Source organism: Mus caroli, unplaced genomic scaffold (assembly GCF_978045245.1).
Source record: "Mus caroli unplaced genomic scaffold, Mus_caroli_1 scaffold_6, whole genome shotgun sequence".
NCBI classification, from domain to species: domain Eukaryota; kingdom Metazoa; phylum Chordata; class Mammalia; order Rodentia; family Muridae; genus Mus; species Mus caroli.
This window is the reverse complement of record NW_028227261.1, coordinates 97,576,041-97,600,766: the sequence shown is the minus strand read 5'-3', so window position 1 is coordinate 97,600,766 and position 24,726 is coordinate 97,576,041. Positions and strand designations below refer to the sequence as shown.

At 45.8% G+C, this 24,726-nt stretch overlaps 1 protein-coding gene across 5 annotated transcripts in view; it reads right to left on the bottom strand.

Moving 5' to 3' along the window:
- Epb41l4b (erythrocyte membrane protein band 4.1 like 4B) overlaps nt 1-24,726 on the bottom strand; it is a 147,545-nt gene that overhangs the window by 45,779 nt on the left and 77,040 nt on the right. For 4 of the 5 annotated variants that reach the window (XM_029475977.2, XM_021160258.3, XM_029475978.2 and 1 more), the window contains exon 15: nt 23,673-23,737. In XM_029475977.2, the coding sequence (XP_029331837.1) occupies nt 23,673-23,737 (65 nt within the window). Of the gene's footprint in view, nt 1-20,596; nt 22,134-23,672; nt 23,738-24,726 lie in introns of those variants that run through there. The other variant, XM_021160259.2, reaches the window with a different exon arrangement.

Genomic DNA, 24,726 nt, shown 5'->3' with positions numbered 1-24,726 from the left:
AGGCCACGAGGCTCAAAAGACCCCTACTTAAAATAGGGCATTGGGCCAAACAGTGTGCAAAGAAACGGAACAAAAGTGGGGATTTGTATACATTAGTGAGTGCTCTGACATCTTGAATCATTAAAATGTCTTCACTTTGAAATGGAATAAAATAGCTTGCACTTTAAAAACTCGTTTTCAGGGCTAGAGAGATGATTCAGTGGTTAAGAGCACTGGCTACTTTTCTAAAGGAAGTAGGATCAGTTCCAAGCACCTGCAGGGCAGCTCACAAGCATCGGGAACGCCAGTTCCTTAAGGTCTGATGCCCTCTTCTGGCCTCTACAGGCACTGCATGTACATGATGGATACACACACACACACACACACACACACACACACACTCACACAGATACACACTCATAAAGAGGCAAAAACATTCATACACATAAAAATAGATGTATTTTTGAATAAGGTATCTTCTAGATACCTTATTCAAAGGTAGAAGAAAGAAAAACTATAAATAATGCTTAAATGAGCCTATGTTAGAAACCAGTCTCTTCTCTACCCATTCCACATACAGAAAATCATTCCCACATGCCTGCTCTGATATTTCTTCTCAGGAGTGGTCTTCTCAAGCATGCCCAGCCAGAACCTCCCACAATTCTGTTAAGAGGGATTTGATCTAAATTCATTCACGTGCTCCTAACGTTTAACACCCAAGAACTCCAAGAGAGGGGCTCTCTTTCCAGGCGGCTCACAGTTGTCTCTAATTCCAGTTCAGAGGAACCATTGCCCTCTTCTGGCCTCCTTGGGCACTGCACTCATGTGCACAGACCCACACACACACATACCCAGGTAATTAAAAATAAAATCTGTGAGTTCCAGGACAGCCAGGGCTATACAGAGAAACCCTGTCTTGAAAAACCAAGAAAAAAAATCTTTTAAAAAACTATATTTCTTGGCAGTGCTTCTATTAAAGCAAGTATACTAATATAATGCCTGAACATACTTCCTTCAACAAAATGTTTTTTTTCCCTGACTATAAAAGAATTAAAACATTTTTTATGGCCTCGTAAAAATGGTACTGTCATACCAGAGCACCATGTGTGTAGTGTGCAATGAGTAAGTCAGTTCTGGCTATCAGAGTGCAAAAAGAACCTTCTTGTGACCACCTTTCCCAGACATAAAGTAGGTACATCCTTGATAAAGCATGGGGTGAGAGATGATGAGCAGAGGCTGGCTGTGGGTGGAGTGAAAAATACTCTCTAATGGGATCATTTGAGCACCCAGGTTCAGCTATACCTGAAGGTGAAACTATGGCTAAATCTTTCAATAAGGTTCACAAAATGCATTGATTTATTGATTGATTGGTTGATTGATTAGTTGAGGTAGTTGGGTTTCACTCATTTATAAGTCACATGGTCTAAATTCTCTTTTACTGTTTTTTTTTTTTTAATGGGAGAGGGTGGGCAGCTGTGGAATTTAAGATGCATGGGTAGTAGGAGCCATTACAGGCCTAAGAAACAGTATGCCAAAGGTCAGGTGAGCAAGGAGGGCAGAGTATGAGGAGAGAAGGGAGTGAATGGTAGCAGTAGGAAGTGCAGTTCAAATGGCAAGCTGGACTAGTTTGAAAGGTAATGAATTCAGGATTATCATCTGAGCAGCAGGGGACCGTGGAAAGGATTTGAGCCGTCCCTGGGATGGATGTTCCTGATAGTGTAAGCATGGCTTGGGGACACTGGGGAAGGAGGTGGGAATGGGCCTGGTTAGCAGAGGCAGGGAAGAGTCCAGAGGCAAAGGTGTGCTTGCCACTATTGGTGCAGGAGCCACTCTGGCTGCTTTGTGAAGACTCACTCAAGGGTACTCCACTAGGGTGTGCAACCGGGGCAGTGGTTCTCAACCTGTGGGTCGCAACACTCTCACAGGGGTCACCTAGAACCACCAGAAAGCACAGATATTTACATTACAGTTTCTAACAGCCACAAAATTATAGTTATGAAGTAGCAACAAAAATGATTTTATTGTTGGCGGTCACCACAACATGAGGAACTGTATTAATGGATCACAGCATTAGGAAGGTTGAGAACCACAGACCTGGAGGAAGTGGAAGATGGCATGGTTTTGACCTCTGGAGATCTCCACTCTTACCTCTTCCCCTTAGAAACAGTTCGTGCTACCCACTTTCCTATTAAGAAAGCACACTAAGTTGGAGCCGAAAGCTCTCTTTCCTGGGCCCAGCCACAGCCCTGCAGGGGATCCCTGACCACTGCTTTACAGACCATGCGGGGCAGCAATTGCTGGACTTTTCCAAAGCTAAGGAGGTGTGTGGCTAGATTTGTATGTCTGCAGCCTGCAAACTTCACTGGCATTCTTCCCCATCCTTCAAATGGACTAGAGATGTTTGCCCTTTAGGGGTACAGTGGGGCCCTCAGAAGAGCAGATGCCTTTTTGTGGGGGCTGGCGATGGCTTCCCAGTCCATGGCTGGCCTTCCTCTGCCCTGATCCTCACCACTTCTGGCCTGCTTAGAGTCCAAGTGTCATTAGGATCATCCAAGTCATGAGGGGCCAATCAGTGAGGAGGTGAGAGAGACAGAGACACAGGAGAGAGCCACTGGCCGGATGCAAGAAGAGAGCATGGAGACACAGAGGGGCAAGGAACTGGCAGGCAAATGGTACATCATCCGTGAAAGAAGGGAGGAGGGGAGGGAGGGTGGGAGGCTCTGCTGAGCTTCCAATGTTCACAGTGAGTAGGGGAATGAGCGCCCGCGGGGAAACATGGCCAAGAGTAGGGAGTTGGCATTCTATCAGGCCTGGAAGAGGAGCTGGAGAGCTTTGAGGAACAGTTCCTGAAAGATGGCAGACAGACACCACGTCAGATGCCAGGTACATCTTCACCCTCTGCCCAGAATGTGAGAAGAATTCTGAGGTTGGTCTCTGCTCAGGGAGAAAGTGCTGTGATTGGCTGAGTAATGCCTGCCACAGGCCATAGTGGTATCACAAACTTGTCTCTACATGTGCAAAGGGTGCACTACTTTACTTTAAAAACAAACAAACAAACAAACAAACAAACAAAAACGCAGCATGAAAAGTGAAACAGTAAAAACACACAAACCAAACCCCACAAAACCAAAAAGCCCAATCTACATGCCACAAATGAGAAGTGACATAATAATATGTCAAATAAAATATGCATTTTGTGATCTCTCTTACAGCTATCTAAGGGGTAGGAGTGGGTTAAGACAAATGGGAAAAGAATGGACAAAAGTGAAGGAAACTACCTGGGCTAGAGCAAGAAATCTGGTGCAGCTGAGGGTCCCAGCAAGAATAACTATTCCTATTGTGGGGCAATTCCCTCTGATATTAAGACTCAGGAAGAAAACAACTCACAAGTCTCAGCAAGTTCCTGAAACACAACAGGCTCACAAGCTTACATAAAGCAAGGGCTCCTGAAGAGAGGAAATGTTCCAGCTTACTGAGCTACCGTAAGTGATTCAGAGAGCCCCCAGAGTTCCAGCTTTTGTGTGAGCTATCACCCCTGCTAATGTGGACTTTCAGTGATGTCTCTGAGTCATCTGAGCTCCTGTAAGTAACTCCAATGAATTCATTGGTTCACCAAGCTGGACTTTGGTGGTGTTTGTTACTTTGGTCTGTTGTTGGATCTCTAGCTGGGTAAGTAGACCTTTGTTCACATCTCTACAGGAACAGTGTCACAGTGGAATGAGTTGGGAACATTCTCTGCTCACACACAGGGACCATCCTGAAGATGCAAACATGGAGTTTTGTTGGTTATGGATCTGCCTAGGAGATTTCTCAAGGCCTTATGCTCATGGGTCATCCTTGCAGGATCTAGGAAGCATCATTAACACAGACTTTGAGGTAAATGGTACCCACAAGGCTGTGCATCTGCCGGTTAACCTCAGCAAAGTCAGACTCACAGTGTATGGACTCAAAAACATGCAGCAACATTCTAGCCTTAGGGACATTGGCCAAGGGTCAGGATACTAGGCCAGCTCCAGGCTCACTAGAGACTCATGGGTTGTTTGAGATTCTGCAAAGCCACAGTATTTCTAGAATCTACCACCAGAATTGTTACCAGGACAGGGCAAGGAAAGGGGGAAGCTGGACTCAGGGCTTTCTTTTGAAAAGGCCACGTGAAGGTGCTCCTGAGAAGCTAGTCACAACCTTTGCAGTGTACGCAAGTTTTGGGTGACACGGGCCCTGGGGTCTAAGCTGGGATAAGAAATCACAGAACCTTATAATGGAGTCCTCAATACCCTCTGGTTCTATAGGTTTAAACTCAGGCGGGTGTTAAGGCCACTAGGAAAACTCTTATATGCTACTGGAGGGAATGTAAGATGGTTTATTCAGTTTGAAAAAAAACAAAAAACCAGCCTGGTGGATCCTCAAAGAGTTAAAGATATCATTGCATGGTCCAGCAATTTATACCAAGATAAGAATCCAAGGGAAAAAAAGATTCATGAAAAATTTGTACCTGAATGCTCATTCAGTATTATTCATAATCAAAGGTAGAAACAACCGAGTTCATCTACTAACAGACAGTCAAAATGTGGTATATCAATACAGTGGGAAATTACAAAGCCATGAAAAAGACGTGAACCCCAGAATCATGTTATAATTTAAATGAACCTTGAAAACATTATGCTATCTTGAAGAAGATGGATATCAAAGGCTACATACGTGATTCCTCTTATAGGACATGTGTAGACCAGACAGTGTGGGGACGCTTAGGAGCTATTTAGGAGTAGGAAGGGTAGGAGGAATCAGGATCGAAAGTCTATTGTTACGGAATTTCTTGGGGAGGAATGCAATGTTCCTAAAATAGCAAAAACCATGACCAAACAACGTCGTGCATATAACCAACAGTATATTCTGCTGAACTGTGCACTATGTGAGACAGATCCCAGTAAAGCTGCAGATCTTTGGAAATATGGATGCCAGCTCTCCTCTAGACATGATCACACATCTCTAAATCCTGCAGCTGGCCTGGGAACTACCACCTTTCTCCCACCTGCAACCAGCTCATGTTGCATATGGGCTCACCATGGGAGGGGAGGGGAGCAGGTCACACAGCCGGAGACCAGCAGCTGAGTCCGGGACACAATCCAGGCCTCCCACCTTTCCACTCGGTGCCCCAAGGGCTGCCCATCTGCTGTGTCTTACCATCTGCTCAGCTTCTATTTAAGGCAGCATGGAGGACTCATCAGGAGAATCCAAGTCCTCCTCCAAAGCCTCGGCCTGAGACACCCGCACGCTCTTTACCATCCAGTAAGCTCAGCAGGAACAGAACCTGCCATATGTATTTGTGTCCCAGCTGTGCTGGAAGAAGGGCTGGTTCATGGGAGGCCAGAAAAAGCCTCAGTCCATTCAATCAATAGTCCGGGACCAGCTCTGTTGTCTGGCCCTGTGCCAGGCACGACAGTCAGCAGGGGAAGGACCTCAGTCTAGCCTGAGACATTGTTAGAGGAGACCTCCTGGGGTAGACATGCTTGAAGTAAGGAAGTCCTGACAGTTGGGGAAGAGTGGACAGGGGCAGGGGAACACTGGACATTGTAAGAGAAGGGTTCTCCAACTTCTAAGGCCTGGAGCTGACAGGGTATTCTAGGCATTGGGTGTGGAGGTCTTGCATAGCTTTCGTGTGTGCTTAAGAGTAGGTATCCTGCTGCTTCTCTTCTTGTCTCCCATTTGGATGACAAACCCATGGGGATTGATGGGAAATTGACATATTTTTTTCTGAAATGAAGAACCACTTCAATCTCCTGAAAGGAGCAGTCTGTGCCTGCTCAGGAAGCTGAGGTGCCCTCTTTGCTCCACTGGTCACTTAGGCTGAGTAATCGCAGGCTCCATGCCACTTTTCCCAACCCACTCCAAGAAGTTCAGTGCACTTCTGGGCCCCTACCCTGGCTCACCTCCTTGTGCCCCACAGATGTTTCAGCATCTGCCATGAGTGCTCTGTAGCCCAAGCCCCTACCCTGGATTCCTGTGGTGCCATCAGTGTTCATCCTTTATCCCTTGGTTCTGGGGTGGTACGCAGTTTCCAATTACTCTCATGTTGGGATTGCTTCAGTGACACTTCAGGTCCAGTTCTTTCGTCCTTTGTATAATCGAGCCTGGTATGAAATTCCCTCCGTAGGAAATGCCTAGATTAGTTTCCATTTTCCTGATTTGCTCTTGCCAGACACAAAGTTAACCCGCCTGGTCAGCACTACTCGAGCTTTTCCACGCCACAGCACTGGACTGCTCTGTTTCTTTGTTACTTACCTTGTTACTTTGTTGCTTTTCTTTTAGTGTCACCAAACACTGTAGCCTAAATCTGATTTCCTTTCTCATACAGTCCTGTTTCTTCTTTCAAGTCAAATATGTCCTGACTGCTCCCTTTCTTTAGCTTAGATTTCAATTTCTTTCTCTTTGTTCTGGAAGCTTCTGCAGTTAGTCTATTCCAGTTGAAAAAGGCAGGAGAAACAAACGAGAAAGCGTCTGTACATGTGTTTCTTTAGAGTTCAAGCTTACCACGGAAGCCTCCCATTGGCATTCCAGTTTGGAGCATTAAACGCTGTGCTTCAGGACCATATACATAAGGCACATCCTTCTCTCCGCTCATTAAGACGGTTGAAAATGTTCATTGGTCAGAGTTTTGTTTCGTTCCTTTTCATTACAGAATAGGACTAATGTTATTAACCACAGTCTCAGGTATTTCTCAGTTTTATCACAATTTAAAATAATACTAGTTATTACATCTCCTAATATCTTATACTTCCTCCCCTCCCCCTCCTGCTTCTGTGTGTGTGTGTGTGTGTGTGTGTGTGTGTGTGTGTGTGTGTGTAGGTGTACATGTCTGCACGTGCTGTATGTGTGATGCATGCACATGATAGTGCAGGTGCCAGCAGCCGTGCATACACATGTGCTCAGACTTGGGCCCTTCTCCATCACTCTCCACCTTACAGGGTCTCTCACTGAGGTGGGACTCTGCTCGCTGTTTCAGCTAGGCTGCTGGCCAGCAAGCTCTAGGGTCCTCCAGTCTCTGCCATTTCAAGCCCCCACCTCCTCTGTCTCTGTCTCTCTTTTTACACACACACACACACACACACACACACACACACACACACACACACACACACAGAGTTACTACTTCTGGCCTCTTACTAGCTGTAATTCACTTGGATTTTACGATGCTCAGAGATGAACTGTGTTCTTCCTTTCTAGTATTCCATATTTTGTTTTCTTAGCTTACTGCATTGGTCGATAGTATATAACAGGAGGATGCAGAAGGCCTTCTGTTGTCCTTGTCTTGGTTCCGGAGCATAAAGGTTAATTAATGTTTCAACATTAAATGCTGTTCCTGCAAAACCTTACACATCAGGCTAGACTCTGACTGCCCTCCCTTTCACTTTGTTACTAAATCCCTTGAGCAGTGACTTCCCCCTGCCCTGAGATCTGTGCTTTTCCTCCAATAGGCACTTTTCCCATTGCTAGGTGCTTTAAAAAGACGGTATTTGAATTGCCCACTGCATCACCATCCGGCTTCTCACTGGCTTTGGGGATCGATTTTCCAAGAAGCTGCACGACAGTGCCTGGTTCTCCTGGCATCTCTCCACGGTGGCTCTGGCATGCTGGGTGCTGACTAAGCAGTGACAAAGGCTGACTTTCTCAGTGTTCAGGGGCATCTATTATTTTTAGCTTGAAGGTTCAAATTGATCCCAATGCAGCCAACTATTTCCTGACCATTGTCTTTTTAGCTTGCATGTCTATCCCTCCCACCCCCGACTCTACCTTCTGCAGTTAGTGCATTCTAACTGGAAGAGAGGAAATGCAGACTTCGGATAGCTTTGTCCTTTTCCTCCTGCAGGCCACCCTCAAGAATGGCTTCCCCTCTTTGCTCCAAAGTAATTGGCCATGAAGTTCCTTACCAGTTAGATGGGGCTTATACTAGGAAGATGAGGCAGGAGGATCATCGCTGCTAGCCTGGTCTGTAGAGCAAGCTCCAGGCTGGTCATAGGGATGCAGTGAGAGTTAGTTTTAAAACAAAACAAATCAAAACCACCACCAAATAAATAAATAAACAAATTAATTAATTAATTAATTTCTGTGTCCTTTTGTTTGAAGCCAGGCCCCACTTTCTTCCATGTTTAAATCCTGTCTTCAATGTGAGTTTCTTGGAGAGGCCACTGACACACTCCCCTTTCTGGTTGTCTGTGCTACATTCACAGCCTCCGTGAACAGTGTTCCTTTTTAGGCCATTCTTTTCTTTGACATTTCTTTGGGAATGCATAGAAAACACAGAGGACTAAACCCTGACCCCCCCTCCTCTCCTATGCTAATCATTCCAAGACCTTGTCCCACATTCTAACCCTGTCTCCCCAGCTGAAAGAATTAACAGCAATCCCTGTGGCATTCCTTTCACTTTCCCAACACCTTCTCATCAAGCAAGCAGGCCCAGAAGTCAGAATGATGCTCAGCTTTTAATAGATGAGTGTCTGGGTAGCTAAGAAATCTCCCACCAAAGTGTTGTGCCAGCCTGACAGCTCTCTTAAGACACACGCACAGAGTATGTTCCAATCATGCCCTGCCCCCACAGTGCACCTGATCTGGGTTACACAGCTCATGTACATACCACTTATATTAACAGCCATGCCTTCATTGGCAATGACGCTGCAGGTACAAGCAGGGCCCACATCAGTGGTTCTCAACCTCTGGGTTGTGACCCCTTTGGGAGTCAAACAACCTTTTTCAGTGATTGCATATTAGATATTTAGGATTCATAATAGTAGCAAAATTGCTGTCATAAAGTAGCAACAAGAATAATTTTATGGTTGGGGGTCAGAACAACCTGAGGAATGTATTAAAGGGTGGCAGCATTAGGAAGGCTGACAACCACTGGTCTACATAGCACTCAAGCTGCAACAATTTTCTATGCCCTTTCTGGAGAAGCCTGGCTGGTACAAACTGGTTCCTGTTTTAGTTCTGAGCTGATGTGGGCACACTGCAAATACCACCTCAGAACTAACCTGGCCAGGCCTGCAGATGGAAATCTCAGGAGGGCTGCTAATGGATGGCTCACAGAAGGGCTGCAAGGGAGTGGTACCATTTCTCCTCCTAATCCCTGGGCTAAGTGGACAGGACCCCAGAGGCCTCCAGCAGCCTCATCTACCATCCAGAGTATGTATTATAAATATGTCATTTTCTACAGGTGCCACGGAACAGATGCCAGGAAATGCCATTTCTATCCATGTTCCTCACCTAGAACTGTGCCTCACCCAAGCATGGTGTTCTGTGGGTCTGATGTCACTGAGAAGTCCATTACCTCAAAAAACAAAAACAAAAACAAAAACAAAAACAAAAAACAAAAAACAAAAAACTAAGGTATTTATTATGCTCTTTAAATATGAAGGGATCCCTCCAATTGACATTTCTGAATGCCCAACACTGTACCATCTGCCAACTTATTTACTCTCCAAAAGCCACTTAAAGACTATCGATCTTTCTTTCCTAGACATGGAAGCAGAAACAGAAAGCACATGTAACGCTGCCGGAGTCACACAGCTATAGGTTGTCAGAGGCAGGGTCTGAACAGAGACAGTTTGATTCTTTAGGGATAAGTAGCACTGCCTTGCCCTGTGGATGACAGGAGAGGCCTATGGGTAACAAAGGAAACTGGGCTTCTACCCCACTGTGTGTTTGCTGTGTGTTGTGAGTTCATGGAATTCTTATTACTCATCAGGGTCTCAGACACATCCCTCTCTGGGTGTTTGTTAAGCATTTCCAACTGCAGTGGAAATCCTGGACTCATGTATTCACTGTTGCATCCACCTGACATGGCAGAAGGGACATATGACCATCTTGGTTCCAAGGGACCTGTTACTTATTTCAGTTTTTATTTAGCACACAAGGTTACAAGTTCTTACTGAATTCAGGGAAAACATGCTCTTTGGCTATGGTCGAACATACATTTGTAACATTGTACTTCTTGCTTAATTGGTTTGAAGGGAAAAAACTGTATCAAAGTCTTGGAGACAGACACATTACAAATGTTAGGAGTGTTCATTAGGGTGGTTTCCTACAGAAACTTAGTTTCGTTTGTTAAAGAAAAAAAGACTAGAGAGAAAGGTCATTGTGTGTGTGTGTGTGTGTGTACATTTACTGTGCACAAAACCCTGGGTTCTATTTCTGGCACCCCTCTCCTACCTGACACATTTTTAAGGATGTGTCTGTCTGTCTGTCTGTCCATCTGCTTGCCTATATGTATGTGTGCAGGTGTCTTCTGAGTCTAGTAGAGTGTTTGATCTTCTTGGAACAGGAGTTGCAGGTGTTTGTGAGCCACCATTATGAATTTTGGGAACTGAATTTAAGACCTCTGCAAAAGCAGCCAGGACTCATCTCTCCAGTCTAGTCACGATGGCCTTTTTTTTTTTTTTTTTTTTAAGACAAGAATCTCACTCTGTAAACCAGGCTGGCCTTAAACTCATAGAGATACACTTGCCTGTCTTCCAAGTTCTGAGATTAAAGGGGTGAGCCAAACCCCTCCTTGTTACATTTTAAAATGTGGTTTAGATTCCTTTATATAGGCCCCTTACTTGTAGAGGGGAATTTCCCCAAATTAAAATTCTTTCAAGAACATTTCCAAATAATCAACTTTCCAAATTAAGTCTATTAACATGAGTGATGTGTGACTCCATATTTGATAGGGGGCTCTTGATTCAATTAGTGTCTTAGCAGCCTGGAGTCAGATGTCATTTGCAACACAGCAGTATGTGGGAGAGCGTAGACGCCTAGTAAATGCGTGTCTAATGAACTTGTTGCAATGCATTAGATTTTCATTTTCTTAGGTAATTTTCAAGTATTTACTCGTAGTTGCTTCTAACTACATTAACTTACTTTTGCAAATTGTAGAGTAAAATACGGCTCCTCTTGGGGACAGCCTAGAAGATTCCATGACCCTATGTGATCCAGCATGGGACAGACACATTCACCTTGCAATTGATGAAGTCAGTTATTACAAGTGATTTCAATGAATGGCTTAAGCCTTTGGTACCTGACATTTTTCTTTCAGAAGATGCATTTTGTCCTGGTATTATCCTTCCTACTGCGTGTTCTCATGAGTGCCTGCATGTGCATGTGTGTGTGTTTGCATATGTATGTGCACTTGCACAAGTACACATGAGCCACTGAGGTGACACTGAGCTGTGAGGAGGGGCTGCATAGGACTCTGTGGGGAGATCACAAGGTGTCAGCAATTTCAGATCCATTCTAGTGAATTTCATGAATTCCCTTTTGCTCAGGGCCCCATGACTGAGAGTTGGTTTAACCTTTTTTGTCCTTAAAACAAATGCTACATCAGAGGTGCTCTGCATATGGCATTATTTCCAATGCATATGCAGTGGGGTGAAAGAAAATGGCCCTCATATGCCCATAGGCAGTGGTACTATATAAGGAGGTGTGGCCTTGTTAAGAGCAGGTGTGTTCCTACGGGGTGGCTTTGAGGTGTCAGAAGCTCAAGTCTGTCCAGTGTGTAACTTTCACCTCCTGCTGCCTGCTGATCCAGATGTAGAACTCTCAGCTCCTTCTCCAGCACCATGTCTGCCTGCACGTCGCCATGCTTCCAGCCATGATGATTGATAATGGACTAAACCTCTGAACCTGTAAGCCAGCCCCAATTAGATGTTTTCCTTTATAAGAGTTGCTTTGGTCATGGTGTCTTTTTACAGGAATGAATCCCTAACTAAGACAATTTTCCTTCGTGGTATCTTTAGTCATTTCTCTGCTTTCAATTCTGTATCCCACTGTCTCTGCTCTTTGCTTTAAGTGAAATTTTCCTTCTGGAGGAAAGCAGCAGGAACACACTTCTGCCAACGGCTGCTTTAAGAATCCCCATTACAGAGCAGCCCCCAAGGGGCTGTAGTACAATTAATCCCTGTCTGAGCCGCTAGAGTCTAAAAATAATAATAATAATAATTTAAAAATTGCTCTAAACAGCCCATCCCTTACCATCCCTGCTACCCTGAGCTGCAGGAGAATGGGGTCATGAGCTGGGAAGAATATTTTTCCAATCCTCAGACACCATCCAGTTCACTGGATGGATGAAACTAAAACATGGTTCATTCCAAATAAAGTTCGGGTTAGATGGATAAAATATACAATGAGTGGAGGGCAGGCTTTCGGCATTGTAATTATGGGACATACCACTGTGAGCTGGAACTGGAGCTCAAACTTGCCTATGTGTTTCTGAGAGGACATAAAGGAATAGGAGTCTGTCTTGGTATTCATTAGCGCATGCAAATCTCAAGTAGGCCTCTGTTCCTTTCCCAGATCCCATAGGCTCCTTACCAGTGTCTATATGAAGCATCCTTAGCCTTTAAGGCCAGGTACTGGCTGGGTTTCAGGGCTTTTGGCTTAATTGCTTTTATTACAGGCACAACTTTCATCATTCAGCCCGAGAAGGATGCTGGCTGGGTCATTAGCACAGCAACTCTTGCTGATGAGGTCTTAGCCACCAAAAAAGGATGTTTAAGCCATTCCTTCAGGCAGGGAGTGATTAGGTGGGTTCCTGTAGGGTGTGACTCTAATTATTCTAACCCCTTTTAGTGGGTTGCCTAGACAACTATTGTGATGTTTTTAAAAGCTGCAGTCTTCTCTCTATTAAAACCACTCACAGCCTTGGGATGCACCTGTAATTTTGGACCAGATCTATCAGAAATACAATCATAACTACAAGGAGGTCCTTCCTTGGTCAAATGCACAGGTAGGTCACCACATCTGAGTGTGTAGTCGTCGGAGTAGAAAGCTTTCAACAGCAACCTTAGCGGGAAAGGAAGTGCAGACACGAGAAATCAATTCCCTAATCTCAGCTATTTTTATCTTGTCTGTGTTCCCCCTTCAGCTCTCCAGGGCGACAGCATGCTGATGGTCATCTGAACGTCTGGAAATCAATGTCAAGAAAGTTCTAGTAACGATCAACAACCCCCTTGCTTTCTTTTTCTCATTATAAAAAATGCTAAGAGGGCACGCTTAAATGTTAATTAAGCACCCTAAACTTGTGTTATGTGTGCATACTTGTGTGTGTGTGCGTGCATGTCTGCAAATGCGTATGTGTGCATGGGCTAGCTGGCCAGCAAACATCAGGGACCTGCTTGTTGCCCACCTCCACATTACAAGCATGTACCACCATGCTTGCCTCTTTTATAGGAGTCTTGGAATCCAAACTCAGGTCTTTATGCGTGCCTGGCAAGCACTTTACAACTGATCTTGATTAAGGAGCATGAAAGGAGAACAGATGATTCGGAATAAACAGTGAACCGGGCACAAATTTGCTCACTGAGAAACAGAGGACAGAGACATTCTGGCTTTTACCCATTGGACTAACAAAAAAACGGTTAAAAGCTAGCCAACAGCTCTGTGAGTGTGCTTTCCTCTGTCATGTGTAGAGGGTACAAACACATGACACATTTCCTTAGGGGGAAGAGCAACATAAAAGTGCTCAAATTATAATGCACACACCTTTTGGCACAGCAAGTCTACTCCCCGGAGCTTTATTCTATAGAGTTCATTTGTTCAAGTGCACAAACAGAAGGCCTAGCATACAATTATCGTCGACAGTTGATGCAGCTTGTATGTCTATCAGTTTTGACTGCTTAAGTAAACACTTGTGCTTCTTTCTATGTACGACTGGCTTGAGACTGACAAGAAATGCAGCTCAGAACTAGAAAGCTGGGGAATAAAAAGAAGTCACTTAGAGGCTTAAAAATGCTCTCTCTGTGTATCTTTGTGCTATGTATAACATGGCACCGTGTGGCGGTTAGAGGACAACTTTGGGTATCAGTCTATGCCGTCTGCCTTGAGAAGGGGTCTCTTTAGATTCTGTGGCATACGAAAGGTTAGTGGGATTCTCCCATCTTTGCCTTCCACCTTGACCTAGGAGTACATAGATTATACATGGATGCTGCTATATTTGGCTTTCCATGGCTCCGGGGATCAAAACTGAAGTCCTTATAATTACATGGCAAGTACTTTATCCACTGAACCATCGCCTTAGTCATTGAGTTTTTAACTATTGTACATTGACTGTTTTGTTTTTTTTTAAATAGCACATTGGTTCCCTTTATTACAAAGTTTATGTGTGTGCATGCACAGGTGGTGGATGTGTGTGTGCACACGCTTGTGTGTGCAGTTGTGTGTACATGCGTGTGAAAGCCAGAGGCCAATGTTGGGTGTCTGCCTCAGTTGCTCTCCACCTTATTTTGAGTCTTTCACTGAGCCTGGAACTCACTGATAGAGCCAGGCTGGCTGACAGTGACCGTTCCTGAAACCCTCCTCCTCCTCCCAACCCTAGCACGGGGTTGCAGACAGGCCCCTCATGTGAGCTCCGCTTTTACAAGGGTACATAGGCTCCTAACACAGCTTGCCATGTTTGCATGACAGGCACTTTACCAATGGAGCCATCTCCTCAGCTCCCTTATGGCTCTCTTGTTCAGTATACTAACAAAGACCTGCTTTGTCTGAGCTAAAACCTCGAACTAGATAACTCGGCGACTACACAGACACTTTAAACTCTCCAAACTTTCAAGACCTACCAGAGGGGTGGAATGCGTTCTGAACCCTCACCTACTCTTCACCCCATGTCAGCTTTGCCATTTACAACAGCATTGTTGGCAAACACCGTGCCTGTCCGTTACCCCCCAGGACCGCAGACAGAAATATCATTTCTATTTCTCCTTTTATCCTTCCTCAAAAGATCCCCATGATATTTCTGCTCTTACCCTGACTGTTTCAAAGAGAGGTGTCTTTCTGCACCGTGAACTGTCTTTCATTTTATCTTTCCTCTAGAACCAGGCATCCCTCTCTGTTGCTAAACTTAGAACACACAGCTTCCTCCTTTGGCCCAGGAGACACACCATTTCTTTTGCTAGACACTATCTTTGTTCTTTTTCTGTTCACATGGACTGCCAGGGTGTTACTGTTCAAAACCTACTGAAAATTGCAAGCAGATAGCCTTAGACACTGTACATGACACCTTGATGAGATATTACTTGTGTGTGCTGTGTGTGGGGACAAAGATATCAGAGGTGTTATAAATGTATGCTTGCAAGTGTGTGTAGAGGCCAGAGGGAAAGGACAGAAGTCATCTATCATTTTTTAACCTTGTTTTTGGAGACAGGGTTTCTTACTGAACTTGGGCTTACCAGATTAACTGGCTGACTGTCTGATGAGTCCCAGAGATCTATCTCTGCCCTGCTCCCACCTCAGGAATGTTACAGATCTGCACCAAGTCCAACTTTTTTACATGGAAGGTGTATTCTATTGGTACACCGTCCTGTGTCATCTGATCTCACTAACAAGCTGGCTTTGGATAGAGTTGCCCCCTCCCATCCTAGACCTGAGCGTGTTCGTGTTAAAGTGTCCTCTGAGGCACCTCGTCCAGGAATGGGCTGCACCTCCCCTGACTCTGTAACAGGGAGGAAGAGAACAGCAAAAACGTCCCAAGAGTCAAAACATGGTGTCCTTGAGAAAAGCTAGAAGACAAATTAAGTCCAAAAGATGTTACTATTCTTGGTCCCATGATACAAAAGATGCCTACAGTGGAAAAAAGAGAAGACAGGAGTTGTGCAGTAGGGAGTTCACCGAGGAAATCTCCACCAGTAGCCCAGTGGGCTCAATTTCCCTAAGCATCCATGTGATGATGCTACCTGGATCTGGAGGTGACACTGCCAGGGACCATCTCTCCTGGGACCTCTAGCTGGCCGCCTTAGTGGCTTCCCCAGTTGGTTTGTATTAGGGATTTGTAAGCCCTTGGTGTGAGGATGTTATTATTCTGCTGTTTTTTTGTTCTCTTTCTTGGAAGCCTCCCTGGAGGATACTATTGGGATCTGCAGCTGCTTGCTTGTCAGTTTCTGTTAGATGGCTTTAGCCTCAGTGTTCATATTTGACCCTCTATTTGCTGTTCCTACCTATTGGCTATTTGTTATTTATCCTTTTACTTTTGAGTGCTCAATAAACTCACTCATTTGAAATGCAAAGAATGGCTATCATAGACAACCCCAGGCCATGAACAGGGTGAGTAGGGGTGAGTGCCAGCAACCCAAACGCAGGTCTCTAAGCTCACGCAACAGGCACTTTACTGACCGAGCCATCTGCCCAGACCTAATTTGAGTCCCTTAGCAAAATAGTGTTACATTTCTTTTTTTGAATGAGGAAAATGAGACAAATTAGAAAATTGGCAAAGGTCACATGGCTGGTGGCAAAGCTGAGGTTCAAAGCACATGACTCCAAAGTTCCCACATTTTGCCTCACCAGAGACCTATAAGCCTATTTCCCCAGGACAACCAGAATGTCATACGGTGGGCCTGTCATACTGAGTCTGTCTTTCATCTGGCTTGAAATGTCCTGCCATCAAGCTTCTATAATCTTGCACCTGTTTCCAAGAATGGGCTTTCATTCTGAGACAGGTCCTTAGATAGTTGTGGTCACCCTTGTCTAGTGCTTGGATGTCACCAGTGCCCGGTCTCCTGAGAAGGGCAGAACAATGACCAGGAAATGGTCTGACAAACTCGGGGGTGGTAGTGATGGTGAAATCAAAGCTATACCATTAGCACCCAAATTCTTCTGCTCTGCCCCCCCCACCCACCCCCTGATTTAGGAAGCAGCAACTCATACTAACTAGGCAGATTTAGCTACTTTTTGCAATGCTAAGGATTCAACCCAGAGCCTTGGCCACACTAGACAAGTGCTCTACTACTGATACACACCCCAGGGATCCACCCACTTCCTCTTTAGCATTACATCTACTTAAATTTTATATATAATTTCCCCCTTGCCACCAATGTATGTTAAAACTGAACTGTCAAACCAAGCAATGGCATTAACCAAGAGAAGCTTCCACCCCTGCTCACCCCTCACCTTGTGGTGATGGTTAAAATTTGAGTCCTAAGCCTGGTATAGTGGGTCATGCTTTTAATCCCAGCACTCAGGAGGCAGAGGCAGGCGGACCTCGGTGTGCATGGAGTTCCAGGACAGGCGGTCTATGTAGAGAAATTCTATCTTTAAATTTAAAAAGAAAGAAAGAAAGAAAGAAAGAGAGAGAGAGAGAGAGAGAGAGAGGGGAAGGAAGGAAGGAAGGAAGGAAGTCTTATCAGCAACTATTTAAATAGAGTCCAGCATTTTAAAAGAAGCTTGTTTTTGTAAACATGTTTTAATGCCAAGTATGTACGGGTGCCCATGGGGACCAGAACAGGGCACTGGAATTGGTGTTAGAGGCAGTTGTAGGTTGCTCAAGGTGGGTGCTGGGAACCAAATCTGGGTCCTCTCAAAAAGCAGCAAGAATTCTTACCCAGTAAGCCATCTCTGCAGGACCAAAGCTCAACGTTTCCGAATAAATTGTGTGATCGATCATTTGGTTCCTAATTGGGAGAGAAGTTGGCCTATTTGCAGAATTATTGATTTCTTCTTGCCTAGGCTCAGCTGAGTGCCAGTTTCGGGTTTGTTTGCCTTTTAGAGAACCCCAGGGGCTCCTTAAAATGGGCCAGTTTTCCTTACCAACAGCTGACTTTTCTCTGTCTGGCCCCCACCCTGGACCCCCTGGCCTGGGTTTGCTCACTGCCTCCTGGTGGGAGATGCAGAAGCCAGTCATTCTGGGCCAATCTGTGGTATTTACCTGAGCACTTGGGAAACTTGGCCAGTCAGGGAATTGACTTAGAGCTTGGTTTGAGAACTATTGATCTAAAAAAGATCAATATGGCTGCCCAGAGAGTTCTTTGATGAACTCAGATTTTAAAGAACTAGGTAAAAGCTGCAAAGTCAAGGGCACCAAACAGGCTGGCCCTGTTATTTGTCCTGTTCCAAGATGGACACAGGAGGCTGGAGTCACTGACCTGGAAGGATGGTGGATGGTTTTAACAGGCAAGGGAATCAGAAGGGACCACTTTCCCCTACCCCCAGCCCTGTCCTCACTCCACCTTTGCTGCTAAAGAGAAGCATCTTCTATGGGGAACACTTGAGGAATGAAGCACACAAGACAGCTCCGAATGCAGGACGGAACCAACCAGCAGACTGTGAAGACTGTGTAACGACCACGAGCTACATCAGCTCACTGTTAGATGCCTCATCTGAGGGCCCACAGAGCCACGAAGGCTTGTTAAGCTTGTGACTTTCAAAACCAGAATAAGTTAGTTGTGGGAAAGCGAGTTTGATGTTGCTTGCAGCTGATGGTTAAAAAAAGCCAAACCAAACCAAAAACCAAAAACGTAAGAATTGCTGGGAAGATGTGGGGCATCTCTCGCAAGGGTGTTCCACTATAAATAATATTGCATCTCTGCCGTTTTGAAAATGGAGAATGAGTTGAGGGAAGTAGCTATAAAAATGGCTACTGGACCAGAGTGGGATGAGGCATGGAGAGGATCACTAGACAACTAGGGGGTGTGCAGTAGAGGTTATAGTGGCTCTCATATAGATGGAGGTCATGATGGTTATAGATGGTTAGAGTGGTTCTGGTTACAGATGGAGGTCCCTAGCCCCAGGTGGGTGTAGGCAGTTACTAGCCCATGGATGACAGGGATGGTAGTGGAGATGGAGAGAGTTACCACAGACAATAGGGATGACTGTGGAGTGCCACTAGGCCGTTGGCTAGAAAGGCAGTTCTCTACTCAGCTGCTAGACCTCAATGGAGTGAACTGCACGATAGTCCAATAGTCTTGCTGAGCTGTGGATCAACACTGTGAGGACAGCCATGAGGCACAAGAGCCCAGAGGCTGGCACTTACCTGTTGTATGACACGTAGGTACCGCTTGCCTCAACTCCATCAGTAACAATACGCTATTACCCACCTTTCAGTGTGGCCAGGGAGATAAAGCAACAGGCGAGGAGCGTGCAATTGTCCATTAACCCCTCTGTATGACGGTAGATCACTAGCCACATAATGGAGTTACCGATGTCAGTTGGTCGGACCACTGCCACGCTCACCATTACACCAAGTGAGACATGCTGGATAACATACACAGGATAAAGCTGGATTTCTGAATACATGGTGGCCCATGTCCTACTCAAAATGTAATGCTCCAGACTAAATGTGGTACATCAGACCAGACTGGAGATGACCTATCATTGCCTGCTACCTGGTTAGAAATTCCCTTTAAAATGAATCCGTTCTCTAAGCAGACAGCCATTGAGCACCTGCTATCTGCCAGGCACCGGGAACAATGGCAAAGCTTGTATTAAGGAGTCTAAGGCTCCGAGACGAGATGAACAAAAGAGGCTGTTTCAATACAAAGTTGTGAGTGCAATGTTCCCGTGTCTGGGGGTGGAAGGGGAGGCAGTAGTAGAACACAGAACACAGAAATTAACCCAATTTGCAGAGGTGAGGGCTGTCAAGAGAGTCCCCGGAGAAGATGACGTCTGAGCGGAGGCTTAGAGGCTAAGCAGGATCTCTCATGGAGTGACAGGATTCTCAGTGGAAGGAACAGCAATTGCAGGGTGACAGTCGTGAGGTGTGACTCGAGTGGTTTGCTATGACTGTTCCATCAGGCAGGTGAGGAGTCGGGACAGACTAGAGCAAAGAGATGAGGCGAAGTGCCCAGCCCAGCCTGGAATGACACTTCAGATATGGCTGTAGAAAGACAAGAGCAAGCTTGGCAAAGGTTGTGGAGATCAGAGAGCAAGAGAAGACATTCCTGCAAGATGGTGTTGGGAGGAATCATGAAGGAAGCCAAGTTAAGTAGAGCTATGGACTGCCTGGATATGGTAGCTAGGCAGAGCAAGAGCTGTGGCTGATATTCGCATACACTTGCCCTTAGCAAGAGGGAACGGGAGAGGGAAGGAAATCTGTGCATTCCAGGAGTGGTGATCAAAGAGGAATTTGACTTTTTTTGACATGTGGAGTTTGAACTGTGCATGGAATATCCACACTGAAGTGTCAGAGCAGAAACTCGTACAAACAGTCCGAGCTGTTTTCAGAGTCAACAGCATTATACAAGTTGACAGAACGAGGTGATTCTAGGAGACTTGTTAGTGAGGAATGTAGGGAGCAAAAAAAGGGACCCCTGAGCAACACCCATCCCCAACAGGAACAGAAAAACAAGGCCGCAAGAACAGTCACCATGCAGTAGATAAAGGTCACTGAGATGAAGAACGGAAAGTGTCCATGTCAGCAGCTAATTAACCACTCATCAGCAGTTTAAGCAGAAGGCTTTGATTGAGGATCATCTTTGAGAAGCCACAGACAGAGCCAAGAAGAGGTAAGCAACCACGAGAACATGCACCCTTCACCACAGGACTGTTATCAGGGAACACACAGATCTCTCTCTGCTCTGCCTACACATGGAGACAGGTACTGCAGCCTCTTCCAGGAGCGCATCAGGAGAATCACCCCAGTCACTGTACCTATAGGAGCCTCAGTGAAGGATGGTTTTGTCCCAACCACATAACTGAAGGTTTCACCTTCGGACACCCCGAGTCAACTGTACCACAAGTGAGATCAAAGGGAGGCCTCTGTGCAGAAGAATCAACGCAATGAAGATGGAGTCCAAAAACAAAAACAAACAACCACCCCCCCAAAAAACAAAGGTAGGAATAATCTTTATTACTTGGAGACACATTGTAAAAAATGTTAGCAGTAAGATGAAGAGACCCAGAACACGTTTATTCAGATGGAGGCAGTACATACACTGGGGATGAGAACACCTGCTGAAATGGAACACGCCTGTAAACACGCATCTTGTGGGGAGTTTATAGGTAGGTGGTCTACTCCCCTGTGCAAGTGTGCAGAGGACTGATTCTCTCCTCCTCAAGAGACTTTCATAGAATCAAAAAGGCCAGATTTTAGCAAGAGAAGATGTTATTAACACATGCCCAAGGGCTTAAAAGGAGCCAAATTATAATCACATATATCAAAGTGACACAGAATCAACTGATTGCACAGAAACACAAACAGAAGAGCATCCTGGGACTGCCTATGAAGACGTAATGAGGTTAGAGGTGCTACTTGAATTGGGGTAAATAAATACTTTGGTACAAGTTCCACCCTAAAAGACAACATGTTGCTTTGGGGTCCTACAGAAGGAGGGGGGGCATATGCATCCCTCTGTGCAACACAGTGCTTTGGCACGACCTGCAGAAACCTGGCAGGCTCTCCTGTGCGCCCCCACTTCATCTCAACTGCATGCTGCTGGTCAAAGGAGTTAAGTCTAGGATGGAATCCAGCCTCTACTCTGATCACACAGGGTAGCAGCACCAGTCACTGAGGCATTACAAAGCATCCTTGCGTTTGAGAAGTAAATTCTAGTGAAACATGCTATGCAACTGGTGATCAGCACTGAGGCTCAATTCCACACGGGCTAACCCACTTACAGATGGAAAACTCCAAGCCTCCCTGTATTGATGAATACCTAATGAGTTTTGTAATCTTTATTGAGCTTCTGCTACAGAAAGGGTATTACAGTTGTCCTTATGGGGAGTTAGTCTGGATGCATGCTCTCACCCCAAATAAGTGAAATCTTAACAGATCACAGAATGGAAGCCCTTGGAGATCAGTTAGCCCAGCCCGTTCTTTTCAGGGAGGAAATGAAACCAAAGAAAGGGGAATGATTTCGCTAAGGTAACACGGCAAGGGAGACTGGTCCCTGTCGATTTCCACTCCTACAACAGTCCTATGTGCTAAGCTAGTTTCCCAAGCTTTGGTCTTGCTGGTTTGCTTTATGCGACCCCACTGGATAAATGACAAAACTATCAGGTAAACAGCATGATGGTTGAGACTTTGACTTCAGTTTTAAAGCCAGCATATCAAAATGATTCCTGAGCCTTTAGCTACCTTCATTATTGAGAATGCAGTCCACAGTAAATCATGGCTATCTGTTATCTTCAAATGTTTACAGGGACACAAAAAGCACTAATGACACTTGTACAAAAACATTCATGTGATGCCAGGACGCTCCTCATGGAATGCAAAGGCACCATGGTGGTGACCGGAGGAGGCTTCAGTCTCTCAAAGTGCGGTCATGAGTTTGTCCCGGTACGTGACACTGTACGCCCCTCCTAAGTTCCTCTGGTTCTGGTCCTGGACATAGTCAAAGTGGCTGCCATCTCCACTGGCTGAGGCTTTCCAGTGTGGCCTGTCATCCTGAAAACATGGCTTGTTTTGTTTGCAGATGGAATGGTTACTGGGAGAATGGAAGACAATTAAGAAATGAGCGTGGTCAAGCATGCATACACAAAGGAAACGGGGGTTGGGGGGGGTAGTGAGTGGGGTGCCTGACACAGAAGTAGTAGTAGGTGACTTCAGAAGGTTAAAAAAAACCCCACAGTGATCGTCTACCAACTTTGAAGCTCATAAAAGCTGTTTCTGGCAAAGCTATACTTTTGCAAGGGGAGTCTAGCGGTCAGGGCAATCTAGGGAAAGCTGGATGAGGGGAAGCCTCCTTAAATCTGGTGTGCATGGGTATGGTATTTTGGACAGCATCTGCCACAAGTGTGGACCAGTCAACTCTCCTCAGGACGCAGCTCCAGAGAGCTCTACAGCACAGAGAGTGCACGGTGCCTGCCACCTGCGTTCCACTATAGAAGGTCTAGCATGGGGCTGAGTCGTGGTTCTCAGCAGACGATTAATCCTGGCTTCAGCCTGGCCATCAGGGAACCTGCTGCCCCCGGGCAAAGAACCGGTGAGGGATTGCCATGGAGGGAGAATACTCGACAGAACAGGTGATGCCGGGTATGAAATCTGGTTAGACCAATGGTAACAAGATGACACCTCCTCTAAGCCTCGTGACTACCTGTCATGTCTGAAAAACAAACCACCTTCCTCTGAGCCACACTAAGATTTAGAATTATCACCCCACTAACATATTCTGCCCTAAAATGCTCCATGAATATCAATGTGTTAATACTGGAAGACCGCCCCCACTGTGTCACATGATCCCCGATGAGCTTTTGCCTAACTTGTTCAAGCCACATTTGATTCTACTGCTCCTTCTCCGTGCTTCTTCGGAAGCAAAGGCTCACAGCTCTCCCTCAGCACAGCCTGAAGTCACCACCCATGCATCTGAAAGAGCTGGAAGCATCAATGCCAATCAAGACCCATTAAAAATGCAAATCTTAAGGACACGTCTGCTCCCCAGGGAAGGTCCTGACTCCAAATAGCATGGCAGGTGCCAGGTCACTCCTAGGGCAATGGCAGGGGGATACTGATACCCCTCCAGCCAAATCCCACCTATTGTGAATTGGGTTTCACTGGGATATAGCCGTGTGTTCTCACGCAAATCCTCATTGCTTGCTGTTGTCTTCAGACAACAACCACAGAGCTAAAAATACAGACTCTCCTTGGCTGAACACTGCCACCAAAGAAACATTGCCCTTATTCCTAAGGGGTAAAAATCCTTTTTTTTAAAAAAAAAAAAAAAAAAGGAAATCGCTATCGACACAACTTCACTCTCATTCCAAGAACATAAATTCTCAGAATAAGAAAATGTTACATGGAAATCTTAAGCAACATCTCTGATATAAAACCAAACCAAAACATCTGTGGTTAGAACTAAAAGAAAAAAAAATTCGTTATTTCACAGACTTGCTTCCTTTGCTGTGAAAAACATCTGGTTTTGCCCTGGTCCTGTTGCCCTGAGGAGTTGTTCCTGCGGTGTGCAGGGGGGCCTTCCAGAGGACAGGAAAACTTCCCGAAACAGGGCTCTGTAAGCTCGCAAACTCACCTGACATTTGGAGAGTGAGGGCGCCACCGGGGCTGGCTGGGGTGGACGTCAGGATGGTACTGAGGCTGGAAAGGAAACACCAAAGCTGATTACTCAGTGACCTTTGGATTTCAATGGCCGGCATACCGTTTGCTTTCTCCAGCAAGGGCACCCACCTCAGAGGCCGAGGGGGCTGTGAATAGGAAGCTGGAACCAAGCCCTGGGGGAGGGGCGGCTGGGCCTTTCCCAGGATGATCTCCTTTCTTCCCTAACAAAGGCTGGGGGGGAGGGGGGAGGTGTTGGGGGCTGGAACCTAGGGCTTGGCTCACCAAATACCATCTCCAGAGAAGGGGTTGGGAGGCCAGGTGCCACATGGGACTCAAAGGAGTCTACCCAGCATGCCCCGACCAGACAACACTCCTCTCACAAGGAAGATGGGCTGAGTGGCTTCTCTCTTCAGAAGCCACTTTTGTTGTTTTCGAGATGATGACAGACAGACACGCGGAACAGCCTAGCTACATTGGCACACACACAGGGCTGGAAGGACAGAGTAATGAAAGCAACAGTATCGTGGGTGCATAAACAGTAACATCATCAGGAGGACCTATTACTTTGATGAGACTGGAGAGACACGTGGACTGAAGGAAGGAGAGTGGGAAGCTGTTCCCTAGAAGATTAAGAAACCATTGTGACACCTGGATGTGCCAAGCAGGGTAGCTGGCTGGGTGTCATTCCACTTACCACCTGCAGAGGGCAGCAGCCCGGGACATTGTCAGAAGCCATGGGGTGTCTTAAGGCTAAACTTGATATGGGGTAAAATCTGCTCCCCCGACCTGAAAGTCACCTCAATTGTGCAATCATTAATCTTTTAATTATTTCTTTCCTTCCTCCTCCTTGCCCCTGCTGCTGTGGTTAATAAGCAGTGGCCTGCTTTCTGTTACAGAAATTCTCTGCAATTCTGTTCAATTCAATCTTCATGGCCCTGCAAGGCTCTCATGCTGCCTGCCTATTCTGTATTCCAGTAGCCGTTCTTTCCTCCTTCAAAGTGCCTGTCGGTACCCCCCAGAGGACATGG